Raw genomic sequence first — 12,522 nt, 5'->3', positions numbered from 1 at the left:
GTATGACCTGCGTGAAACCTAAAGGTGCGCATTCTGGTATGCAAAAGAGGGCCGAGGAGAAGTTGGGTGGCTTTGTTCATAAAGCTCCCACTACAGTTTTTCCAGTTTGTGTTTGAAAAGCTCTTTTGCTGTATCTTCTTTCCGCTGTTCGCTTTTTCTCTACTTTTTTCGTTCTCTCGAGTTTTTAATTGTAATTAAGTTGTAATAACTTTTATTTCTTAGGTACTAAGAAAGCATGATATGTGGTGTTTCTAGGCTTCTACCATTAATAGGGTTTGCTGAAAAAATATTCAAAACCTACGTTGAATAACAATTATCATGAATTGAATTAAAGTTTTGATAACTACAAGAATTCAGAAAACTACTTTTTCTAAAGTACCAAAGTTCACTTTTCGAAAAGACTTCTTAAGTTGCGAATTCATCTTTCTTTTTATAATGTGGTGTTTATTAGTTGTACAATCAAAAAAAAAATTTCGGGGGACGGTTCATGAATTTAAAATCAATCTATGAGTTAAGAAGTTTCAGTAAGGAGTTGTTTTGAAAAATCTAAAATTGGAAGGGCTTTTTATAATTTATGAAAATTGAATAATGACCTAAAGATATCCATTAAACACAGTCTAAAAAAATGAATCAATCATTGGATTCGTTTCAGTTTATAGAATAAGAACAAATGATTGCTGAAATTCATGTGGAAGCATATACTTTAAATTTTAAAGAGAGAGTTCGAATAGGCTTCTAGCAATCCAATAATATTATGATTATTGAATATTCTATATTTAACTATCAAATAGTATTCATATGAATTGAATTTAAAACTTCACATCTACGAGTAGAAATAAGTATAAACAAACTGCATTTAAAATTCTTCCTAAACTCGCATCTGAGTTTAGATTCGTCGTTTAACTAATATTTCGTTAATTTATATCCTTTAATTTATCAAAACGTGTATCATTCATCCTTCTGACGGATGCAGTTAGCCTTCTCATTAAAAAAGCGAGGTGTCATGCACGTAAGATGTTTTTCAAGAGTACATAGGATAGCACACCAATCCACTTTTATTTACTTTTTTAATTTTCAAAACCCACAACCCAAAAAGGAACGCAACACTTTGTTTCATGTACTTTCCTCCTGTATTGGACCACAGGGGGTGTGTTGCCATAATTGACGTCCCAATTGACCTAAGCAATGACTTGTGCTAGGAAGGATTTGTGGATGTTTCTGGTACAAGTAAAGCTTCTGTGCAGTTTTCCTCTAGTTAATTCAACACACAATACTAAGGATGTTGAGGGAGATTATGTTGATGTTAAAGGTACAATATTCATAGACATTAAACGTTATATTATATGGAGGATAGAACACAACAAATCTTGCCAGAACTTTCAACTCATCTAAGGAAAAGGAGTACAACATTGTAAAGATTAAACACGTGAGCTATTCTCTAACAAGTTGGTGATAGTGTTGGGTGGTTCCTCATTCCTCAAGCACGTGATCTGTCTTTTGAATCTGCTTCAAATATAATGCATGCATGCCTGGGAGCCATCAGCTCCACCTGAAATGGTGATCGCACTCCTTCAACTCTTCCTGCCATGATTGCCACAATAGTACCGCTAACATCTCGCATCCATGCCCATTTGCTCAAAATAACCTCCATCTATTTTGTGAGCATTTTCCCTCTTCTCTTCTCGTCCAATGTACCGCTGAAAAAAAATACCTCACGTGTATGGCACGAGCCTTTTTGAATAAAAAAGCTGACAACATTCACCAAAAGAACGAATGGTGCTTATTTGGTAAATTAATGAAAAAGTAGTTGAGAAACAAATTCTACTCGGGTGTGAATTCATGGACGAATTCTATATTTTACTCTTTTCATACTATATTTTTATACCTCATTTCTATACCACCTTATGTGGCATCTAATGTGGACATCATTTGAAAAATTTGCAAAAACCTAAGGAAATGAAGGAGAAGGACTCCTCGTATACCATCATTATCATTTAATTAACTCGTTTTTCTTAATTATTAGTTTATTAAATAATGAACTAAATTTAAAAATCTGATTAATTCAAATGATATGATTGTCCATATCAGATGCCACCTAAGATAGTATAAAAATATGGTATAAAAACATGGTATAAATAACATTACTCATGAAAACTTGAAAAATTGTAATAAAAATTAGAAGTTGGAAGTTTGATCCACCCTTTGACCATTTGGCTATTAAAAGGGGCGAAATATTTATGTTCGTGTTTGATATCTTTGTTTTTCTTCTTCTTTGGGCTTCTCTACGAAAAGGAAGAATGTAATTTAAATTTGATAAATTGAATCCAACCCACGAAGAAATTGCCCTATTGGGTCTGTCTGAGGGAGATTGGGCTGGGGCCTCACTCCTGACTAGTAAAGAAGGAAAACTGAGCCTTGAAAACAAGGCAACACTCGTCCCACATCGATCAGTCATGCTATTCTTCGACGCTTTATATACGTTTGCTCCATAACACTGTTTGTCCCTTCGGGGACATCCGATAAAATTGGAACGATACAGAGAAGATTAGCATGGCCCCTGCGCAAGGATGACACGCATAAATCGAGAAATGGTCCAAATTTTTTTTGCCCTTTTTTTCATCGTCTTCCCGCTGTATCAAGGTGCTTGCCGGAATCCGAAGGGTAAAATACGTAGCTGAATGAGGTTTTGGGTTTTAAGCTACAGGGAAGTATCTTTTATCTCCAGTAATTCATTGTCCTTTGATTCTGTACAACATATGATAGTAGTGAAGTGGGGTGCAAGCACCTGAGAAGGAGGATGTATCCTCCTGTGGTCCGTGGCGGCGACTTTTAACGGTAGCATACGACGTTATAATATCACGTGTCCTTAATTTAATAACACGTGCAATTCTTTTTTCATATGAAGTTGAATCATTAACACAATTATTTTGTATTTGTGCTAAGAAAGTTACTTCTTTCACACTTCATATCCAATCATAATAATTAGGTATCAAACTCGTTAATCAAGTAAGTTGAACTTGAATGTTTGACTCTCTCTCTCTCTCTCTCTCTCTCTCTCTCTCTCTCTCTCTCTCTCTCTCTCTCTCTCTCTCTCTCTCTCTCTCTCTCTCTCTCTCTCTCTCTCTCTCTCTCTAGACAATAAAAATGTTTCAAAAAATTGAATGTTTGAGTCCGCGTGACTTGTTGTCTATTGTTTTGCAAAGTATTTAAGAAGTAAAAAGCAAACAACACAAATTATGATACACTATAAATACTCATGTTTATGTGGGTTTCCACATTTTGCATTGAACTTTGGACAAAACTTCACACCTACGTATGCTAAGGAGGGAGAAGGATTCTCTTCCCTCCTATTCTCATCCCCTTCCCTCTCCTCCTCTCACATTTTTTTTTTTTTTTGTCTTATTGTCTCTATAAAAAAATCAATATAAGATATTGACCTGCTTAACCGTCACAGTTCAAGGGACTCTTTGTCACCTCATATTTTTTGCACGATGTTTTATAAGTCGGTACAAGAATTGACGTTAAATTGTGAAGTGGTAGATAATCTTCTTAGCATTTCTCTATTTGTTCAAATCCTAATTATATATGTTAAGCAATACAATGAACATGAAACTTTAATCAATGGTATATTAATTTAGTCCAATATATTTAGTTCAACCTCAGGTGAAAACAAATAAAAAAAACAAGTTGAATGATGCTAAAGGCTCTTCACATTTATTTTTATAATATTTGATTGTAGTTCTTATCTTTATGCTTGGTTTTGTAACTTATTATGAAAAGAGAAATTTCGGTAGAATTATCTAATTAAGGCAACTCACGCATCTAGTAGATCAATGTAAGGCCATGCCTAACAAAAATACACGAGTTTTTCAACTTTTGTGACAGCTGCTTAGCTAATGACGTTGAAAGACACCCCTACTTAAATTCTTTTGTTCATTAATCTGTTATGATCTATTGACTATTGAGTAAGAGTGAGATTAGGCCTACCCACCTATTTACTTTCAGTTGGTTGAGCAGATTATTCTACACTAAGACTTAGCCGAAGAATATTGTTCATTAACAGTATTTTGACGAAATTGCCCTTCAGTTACTGTCGCCTATTCTCAACTTTTTTTTTTTTTTTTTTTTAATGTTGCACCCAATTTACTATTTCACCCCTGGTTTACATGTGTTGGTCATCATTGATAGGGAAGTGGGCTGGAAAATTAACACTAAATGCAAAGTTATCTTTAGGGGTGGAAAATTTTGCCATAAACCGATTTACCAACCGAACCATATCAGTCGGTTTATAATGGTATGGTATAGTTTTGATATTTTTTCATAATCGGTTGGGACCGAACCGACAATTAATGGTATTGGATTTTGCATACCCACGGTATGTCATACCTACCAATATATATCTATATATATACATATATAATTTTTTTTTCTTTCTATTTTGATATTTTAGATATTTTTTACAAGCTTGACATGTGAAGAACTGGAAAATTGTAAGTATTGCTATATTTTTTCTAATTCTAATTATAGTACTTCAATCTAATGTTTATTGATAATTTTAATTTATTATTCAATATTACTTCTTATTCTAATCATACTTTATTTTATTTTATATAACATTTGAATTGAAATAGTTGATGGTTCTACATCTCAAGCAGCAACATCAATTCCAAGTGCTTCGAAGAATTGATTCATGGAAGATTTCACATGCATTAGTTGCTACTACTTTAGTGATGTTGCATTATCAAAACAACAAGTTATTTGTTTTGGAATTACAATAAGGGGTTCTTATAACCAGAATCGTACTTTTGAGTTTTTTGTTTATGCATTAGTTGCTACAATTGAATTCAGACAATTATATTAGTTAAGAAGTTTGAGTTTGTGAACTTATACCTTTTGCATTATGTTTGTTGACATTGTTGTTGGTTTATTAAGTTTTGATTTGATTTCCATTTTAATTTGTTAAGTTATGCTTATGTTGGCTTATCATCAATTGAAAAATTGCAGCAACTTCTTTTTCTCTTTTATGGTTTGGTGTGTGGTCTTGAGCTGTTGTTTTTGTAGCTTATTTGCACACCATCGGTTGTGCCATTTACCAACCGAACAAGCTAATAATTTTGGCTGAATCGATTTTGGCAACCGCAAGAAGACGATTGGCTAGCGGTAACTGCTTTTTGGTAATTATGTGTACGTGGCTGGCAGGTGGCACAAGGAATTTGACACGGTTTTCCGACTGAACCCAGCCCTAATCTTCATCTTCATTTACTTGTCTAATTAGTTTCCATTTATTTGTCATCTTAGTATTACGGTCTAGTGATATATCTTACTATTTAATACTTATGAGTAGAAAGTTTTAAGTTCGATTATCGCGAATGATAAGTTCGATACCAAGTCACTATGACTAACCCATCATATAGTTTAACCTCAATCATCAACTTATAAGTGTAAATATATCGCTTGTACAAAAAAAAAAAAAAAAAAAAAAAACTTAAAATTCGACATATACCCCTCACATAAAGGCTCATCTCAATCGATATAGCGGGGAGTGGGAAGGAAATGGGACCAACGTAAATATATCGCTTGTACCAAAAAAAAAAAAAAAAAAAAAAAAACTTAAAATTCGACATATACCCCTCACATAAAGGCTCATCTCAATCGATATAGCGGGGAGTGGGAAGGAAATGGGACCAATGTAAATATATCACTTGTACCAAAAAAAAAAAACAACTTAAAATTCGACATATACCCCTCACATAAAGGCTCGTCGCCGTCCATACAGCGGGGAGGGGGGAGGGAATGGATCGGTCCCAATTCCAAATTCTTGCATTTGCATCCGCATGGGACAATAAATTGACCATCTTTCCGATCAACCCTATCAATTTCTTGTTTTTAATTTTATTCCCCCAAATCAATCAAAATCTCACTTAAAATGTCCACGTACTATATTTAATTATTATTCTTCTTTTGGTCTGAATAATTAATTAATTTTCGTATGGGCGTTAGCGACGCACCCACATGGGCTTGCTGGATGAAACAGATAGATGTTGCTTCTATTCTTTGTCATTAAACTACAAGAACAAGAAAAGCTAAAGAATTATGGTTAATAATTAGACAAGATTATCCCTTTCCTGGTCAAATTGCAGTTTCCCTTTACTTGTTGTGTACTTTATGTTTTTGTTCGTTTGTTTTAGAATTATGATTTTAGCGTCCATAGATTGGTTCAAGTTTAAATTTTTTCTTATTAGAATCGATGTTAATATTATAAGCAGACTAAACTATACGAAGAAGGAAGAATAATTTGAACATGAAACTTATAGTGAGATAAAGAGAAAAGTCTTATCAATCAGAACGATATTTTATTTGACAAATGAAAAGTCTTATCAATCAGAGAGATGCTTTATAATGTTAATACGAAAATTACATTAAACTGTGAAGTAACAAAGAGTAAGTAAAAATATTACTTTGAGAGTGTCTCTTTAGCATTTCTCATTTTATTTTAGTTCTTATAGTTTCAATTTTAGGATTTATAATCGTCATAATTCAAAGTAATGCCTTGATTATGTGTTGTGGTTGTTTTATTTTATTTTCCACCTCCAAAAATATATATTTATTACTTGCAAGAGATCTTAGATTTAAACTTCATGAATGACGAGTTTAATAATAATTTGTTTTCTCACTCTTAATGTAAAAATATATCATTGTATGAAGAATAAATTAATTTACGCTCACATATGTCACATAAGTGTTATGTTTGTCGTTGTATAAAAAATGAACTAATTTACCTTCACATATGTCACACAAGCGTTATTTTGTATTTTTTTTAGGGTAGTGCTTTTCATAAACCTTTTTTTTAAATTTTTTTTATATTTTTATCTCCTACGCACTTTTGTGAATTTTGTCCGTTGATATTTTTAAATTTATTTGATCCGACGGATGAAAATTCAAAAAAATGTGCGAGATAAAAATAGGTGTATGAATTACGAGGTTTCCTTAAAATTAAAAACTAGAGATATAGGGTTCGAAATCCATTGTTGGTGTAGAAGCCAGACTTGTGGCTAGGGAAGGCTGAAATGCCTCTGTAAGTCTTCCCGGCCCTCGGAAGAAGTGGATAACCATGGTTTGCCACCAGTTATCCCTCTTTTAGAAAAAAAAAGGTATGCGAATAACACCTCTCTCAAAAGTGAGAGTCACCTCCTATTTTTGTCAGGGTGGGGGGAGAAAAAAAATATCAATTGGCCCAATTGTTAGGGAAAGAGATCATTTCTGAATCTTTTCCATTAAAGCCACCAGATCAAGTGATATGAACCCTTGAAATTTAATCTAAAGGCTAAAAACAGATCCCTTTAAAAGTTATAATAACTTTAGTCGTTAGATCAAATTTAAAGGGCTCAGATCATTTGATCTGATGATCTTAATGAAAGAGGTCCGAAAAAGATCTTTTTCAAATTATTAATGTTAATTATAAAACGTTATATCAAAAACCTAAAATAACGGAAAATTCAAAAAAAAAATTTCACTTTAAAAAATCTACGTAGCATTTCTTCTCTTACATTAGAAAAGGAAAAGACTAATCGCGAAAATTGAAACTTGAAAGACCAAAAGCGGAAATTTGCACCCACTTCAAAACTAAAATCATTACGTTGGGTAAAGATTCTCATCTCCTAATCCAAGTTCTTAGGCTTCCAAAAAAAAAAAAAAAACCAAGTTCTTAAAGTGCAATGAGTGTGTCGCAAGCCAGAGGACCCCACATGTACGTGTGAGAGGAGAGAAGGTCTTCCTACCTTCGGAGCCAGACGGAGAGAGGGAGCTGATGTGCTGCCATTGATAACAAGGCCCTGACACGTTAGGGTTTCCGGGCGCCTGGCTGTCTTTTGGGCAAATGGGTCTTGCGGTTTGCATTGGCAGACATTAGGAGGACTCCTTTTCCTTTTACTTTAATAAGGTGTCAGTGGTTTTGGTCTCGTGTCTTGAGGGGTTTCAATATTTGGAAATTTCTTTTTAGTTAAATTATTTAAGCATCTCATTTTTGGGGTTTCTGGGGCACCAGTTTGGAGGGGTTGACCTAAATTCTCTGTCTGAATTAGAAAGTTTGAGTTTTTATTTAATTTTTAATTTTTTGTGGGGTTTTTGGGGTCAGGTTTGGGGATTTTTGGAGGTGGGTATTTGTAGTGGAGTTGTTTTGGAGGAATTTTCATGGATTCAGAACTGGGTTTGTAAAGGAATTCACTTTTTTCTGTTATATCTGCTGGTTTTTTGGGTCAGTTTTTTCCAGAAAATTTAGTGAGGTTCTGCAAAGAAAGCTCCATTGTGGTGCTGTTGGGTTTCTGCTTCTGGCTGTTTTTCAGGGATTTTTCTGGCTGATTTGGGCTTTTACAGTGGTTTTTGAGGGAAAGTGCTTATTGGGTTTCTGCCTTTGCCTGATTTGGGCAGTTACTAGTGCATTTTGCCTTGAGGGATTTGCTTCTGCAGACTTGATTAGCTTGTCTCTGTTGGGAAGTTGTTCTTGAAGTTCTTCTGTTCTGCTTTCACTGGGAGAAAAAATGGCTTGCGTGAAATTGGGATCTAAAACTGATGCATTCCATAGACAAGGACAGGCCTGGTATGCATCCTGACATCTTTAATTTGATACTCTTTATGACCGAATGTGTGTGTGTGTGTGTATATCTATGTATGTATGTATATGTATATATGCTCTGAATTGTTCTGAATTTGTGTCACAATTAAACTTGTTTATTTTTACATCATTTATATTCAGTTTGCAAACTTGAATTTGTATGGAAAGTAAAATTTGATATGTTGCCTGTAAGTTGAATTTGTATTGAGAGTTGTTACCTTCAAACTATTATTTTTCCATTGGTGTTTTGGGATTTCGTAGTTTGAAGAATGCTTAAAAGAAAGGCGGTTGATACAAACATGTCCGCTGCTTGTTAATAATTGATGGATTCTTGCTGTAGCACAGTTGTTTGGTAGTTTGAAGAATGACTTAATTTGGAAGACAGAAGACGTTTCTTCTTCCTTTACCATCCGTGTTCTGGATATTGTCTTTGGGATTTAGGATCTACTTGTTGCGTGTTCCTGTGTAGTACGTGGGTGATTGTATTCTCTTTGTACATTGCATTGTGCTAGCAATCTTTTTCTGTTTTTGAACCTCATATTTGTGATTAACAATATGAAATGATGTTGGACTGATTTTTTTTTTTTCTACTAGGTAATGAGTATATATAACAAATTGTATGAATGTTGTGAAACGAAAGCCATGTAGCGATTACCCTTTTGGATTACGATGTCTGTGCTTCATGATTGATTAGCTGATTATATGTTATTACTACAGACACTGAATCAATTCTTCTTGAGTAAATTAGTTCCCAATACTTTCTTATTTGTTGACTGACATTATATATGTCTTGCAATGATATAGGTTCTGCACCACTGGGCTTCCTAGTGACATTGCTGTTGAGGTTGGAGAGATGTCATTCCATCTTCATAAGGTTAGCTTCCTGGTTCCCTGTTTACTTTTACCTCTCTGTGGTTGGTATAACTATCACTTGATTTACTGTTCTTGTAACTTGGGACAATTCGTTATGGACCTGTTTTGGAGAATGACTTTTGACTTCTTTTATCTGGTTCACTGACTCTTCTTTTGAGTCGTTAATCATAATTTGGTGTCAACCCCATATGCATAATGCATGCCTGATTTCACATCTGAATGCTACTCTCACCTTTGAATTGCCATTTGGTGCAGTTTCCTTTGCTCTCAAGAAGTGGGGTTATGGAAAGATTGATTTCCGAAGCATCTGAAGGAGAAGAAGGTTGTGTCATAACCATCCCTGATATTCCTGGTGGGGTAAAAACATTTGAATTGGTAGCCAAGTTCTGCTATGGGGTGAAATTTGAGCTTACTGCCTCAAATGTTGTCTACCTTCGATGTGCTGCTGAGCATCTTGAAATGACTGAAGAGTACGGGGAGGACAACTTAATCACACAAACTGAAGCCTTTCTTAATCAAGTAGTCCTTCGAAATTGGAAAGACTCTTTAAAGGCGCTTCAGACTTGTGATGATATTCTCCCTTATGCTGAAGAACTCAACATTACCAAAAGGTGCATTGAGTCACTAGCCACAAAAGCATCTACTGATCCTAATTTGTTTGGGTGGCCTGTCAAGGAGCATGGTGGCCCTATGCAAAGTCCTGGTGGGAGTGTCCTGTGGAATGGGATAAGTACGGGGGCTAGACCAAAGAAATCAAGTTCAGATTGGTGGTATGAGGATGCATCAACCTTAAGCTTGCCTCTCTACCAGAGGCTGATTTCGGTCATGGAATCTCGTGGCATCAAACAGGAGATCATTGCAGCCTCAATTACTTATTATGCAAAAAAGTACCTTCCTGGGCTGAATCGGCGTCAAGGCAATGATTCTAGTACTCATCTTAAACCAGTGTCCTTGGGGTCCCCACCATCAGAAGAAGACCAGAAGCTCTTACTTGAAGAGGTTGATCGGTTACTTCCATTTCAGAAGCGTGTAGTCCCAACCAAATTCTTGTTTGGTCTACTTCGAACAGCCATGATTCTTCGAGCCAACCCTTCGTGCATATCAAATTTTGAGAAAAGAATTGGCATGCAGCTTGATCAAGCTACTTTGGAAGATCTTTTGATGCCCAACTTCTCTTATTCTATGGAGACTCTGTACAATGTTGACTGTGTGCAACGAATTCTAGACCACTTCATTGCCATGGAACAAACAGGAGGAGTGTCTCCATGTTCGGTCGATGATGAACAATTGATCGGGTCTTCAGGCCCTTCACTGACCCCAATCACAATGGTAGCCAAACTCATCGATGGATACCTTGCAGAGGTCGCCCCTGATGTCAACTTGAAGCTCCCCAAGTTTCAGGCTCTTGCTGCTGCTGTTCCAGAATATGCCAGACCCTTGGATGATGGTCTTTACCGCGCCATAGATATTTATTTGAAGGTAATAGGCATCGATCAATTGTTCATATGTAATTCATTTTTCCTTTATAAGATTGATCATTGAATCGATCAACCACATCGCATCCACCTAGAAATATTCTCTCAACCTCAAATGTTTCTAGAATTACAATCTATAAAATGAATTTAGTATTGGACACTCCTGTAACCTTTTGGGCTTATTGTTTTCTATGGTTTACAACCTGCAGTCGCACCCATGGTTGGTGGAGTCCGAAAGGGAACAGCTTTGCCGGTTGATGGACTGCCAGAAGCTTTCCTTGGAAGCTTGCACTCATGCTGCACAGAATGAGAGGCTACCCTTGAGAATAGTTGTTCAAGTTCTCTTCTTCGAGCAGCTTCAGCTTAGGTCGTCAATTGCCGACTGCTTTCTGGTATCAGAAAATCTTGATGGGTCAAGACAGTTAAGAAGTGGGTTTGCTATGTCTAACGAGGGAGGCTGGGCCACTACCGTGAGGGAGAATCAGGTTTTAAAGGTTGGGATGGACAATATGAGGATGCGGGTATCCGAGCTTGAGAAGGAGTGTTCGAACATGAGACAAGAGATCGAGAAGTTGGGTCGCGTAAAAGGGTCTAGCACGTGGGGAAACGTATCAAAGAAATTCGGGTTCAAGATAAAGTCCCAGATGTGCAGTGCTCAAGAGGGATCCGTCACCAATCAACGCAACGGGAGTGAGAAAGTCGAGAAGCTAAAGGAGAGGCATGGTAAGCATAAGAAAGACTCTGTTAAAGATGAATAGTTTTGAAGTGTTTTCTGTGTTTTACCTGGATGTTTCTTCGATTTCGGTTTGGAAAGTAAGTTCCAATGTTTGCCTCTTTGTGCTAATACACCTGTTTAGTGTTTTGCTGTATAATATTCTGCCGTAATTATGTGTAGTGGAGATCGACAAACGAAGTTACCTTGTAATTTGGTTCTCAACAAAGTTCATGAGAAATTCAAATGACCCTTATCAGTCAATCCTTTTTGTTGCAAGTCGTTCTGTGTTCTTGTTAATCGCGGGAGGTCATAGTTACACTAAAATAATTGAGCAGCAACCTAAATTTGACCTCCCGCGGATTAGAGGAAGTGGGGAGAGAGCCTCGAGATGGAACAAACCATCGTCGCAGCTCTCCCGGTGAACGCATCCTGCTAGCGCAGATGCGCGAGCAACGATGAAAAATGCAGCTGTGGATTTTATTATCCAACTCATGCAGGAGAAATGCAACAATCTTTAACCTCTTAGATGTATTTGTTTAAAACAAATATTGATATGAATTGATTAATATTCACCGGATTCAATGTACGTTGAAGGTTTGGTTTGTTGTCGAGGATTGAATTTGGTTTGAAATTGACGTGAAAAATACACTAGATTTAACGTTCGTTGAAGGATAAATGAATGTCAACTTCCAAAGTTCGGGTCACAAGGTCATTGGGCCATGATGAAGTAACATATTTTCATTGTAGAAATTTTGTGTCGAAAGTAATTATATTTTTAATAACACATCCTTCCTCCTTTACATGGTACCTTCAAAACTCACCATCAAAGTTAATTTGTGAGAACTCAT

At 35.9% G+C, this 12,522-nt stretch overlaps 1 protein-coding gene and 1 non-coding gene across 2 annotated transcripts; both read left to right on the top strand.

Annotated features, from left to right (window-relative positions):
- Positions 1 to 2,500: 2,500 nt before the first annotated feature.
- On the top strand, positions 2,501 to 2,603 carry LOC137730365 (U6 spliceosomal RNA). The gene has a single exon (XR_011068127.2). It is a non-coding gene; the product is annotated as a U6 spliceosomal RNA (small nuclear RNA).
- Positions 2,604 to 7,579: 4,976 nt separating this feature from the next.
- On the top strand, positions 7,580 to 11,935 carry LOC137728810 (BTB/POZ domain-containing protein At1g30440). Its single transcript, XM_068467581.2, has 4 exons — positions 7,580 to 8,596; positions 9,416 to 9,485; positions 9,740 to 10,963; positions 11,169 to 11,935. The coding sequence occupies exons 1-4, from the start codon at positions 8,538 to 8,540 to the stop codon at positions 11,715 to 11,717; spliced, it is 1,902 nt and encodes a 633-aa protein (XP_068323682.2). The 5' UTR covers positions 7,580 to 8,537; the 3' UTR covers positions 11,718 to 11,935.
- Positions 11,936 to 12,522: the final 587 nt, after the last annotated feature.

Source organism: Pyrus communis, chromosome 10, assembly GCF_041283825.1.
Source record: "Pyrus communis isolate YQ-2024b chromosome 10, ASM4128382v1, whole genome shotgun sequence".
In the NCBI taxonomy this organism is placed as follows: Eukaryota; Viridiplantae; Streptophyta; class Magnoliopsida; order Rosales; family Rosaceae; genus Pyrus; species Pyrus communis.
Note: the sequence above shows the minus strand (reverse complement) of the source record. Positions and strands in the feature narration are given on the sequence as shown.

Excerpts from the sequence above, each read along its gene's own strand:
- LOC137728810 (XM_068467581.2), top strand. The coding sequence starts at position 8,538 with ATGGCTTGCGTGAAATTGGGATCTAAAACTGATGCATTCCATAGACAA. Across the intron at positions 9,486-9,739 it reads TGTCATTCCATCTTCATAAG|TTTCCTTTGCTCTCAAGAAG; the intron begins GTTAGCTTCCTG and ends CATTTGGTGCAG. Across the intron at positions 10,964-11,168 it reads CCATAGATATTTATTTGAAG|TCGCACCCATGGTTGGTGGA; the intron begins GTAATAGGCATC and ends TACAACCTGCAG.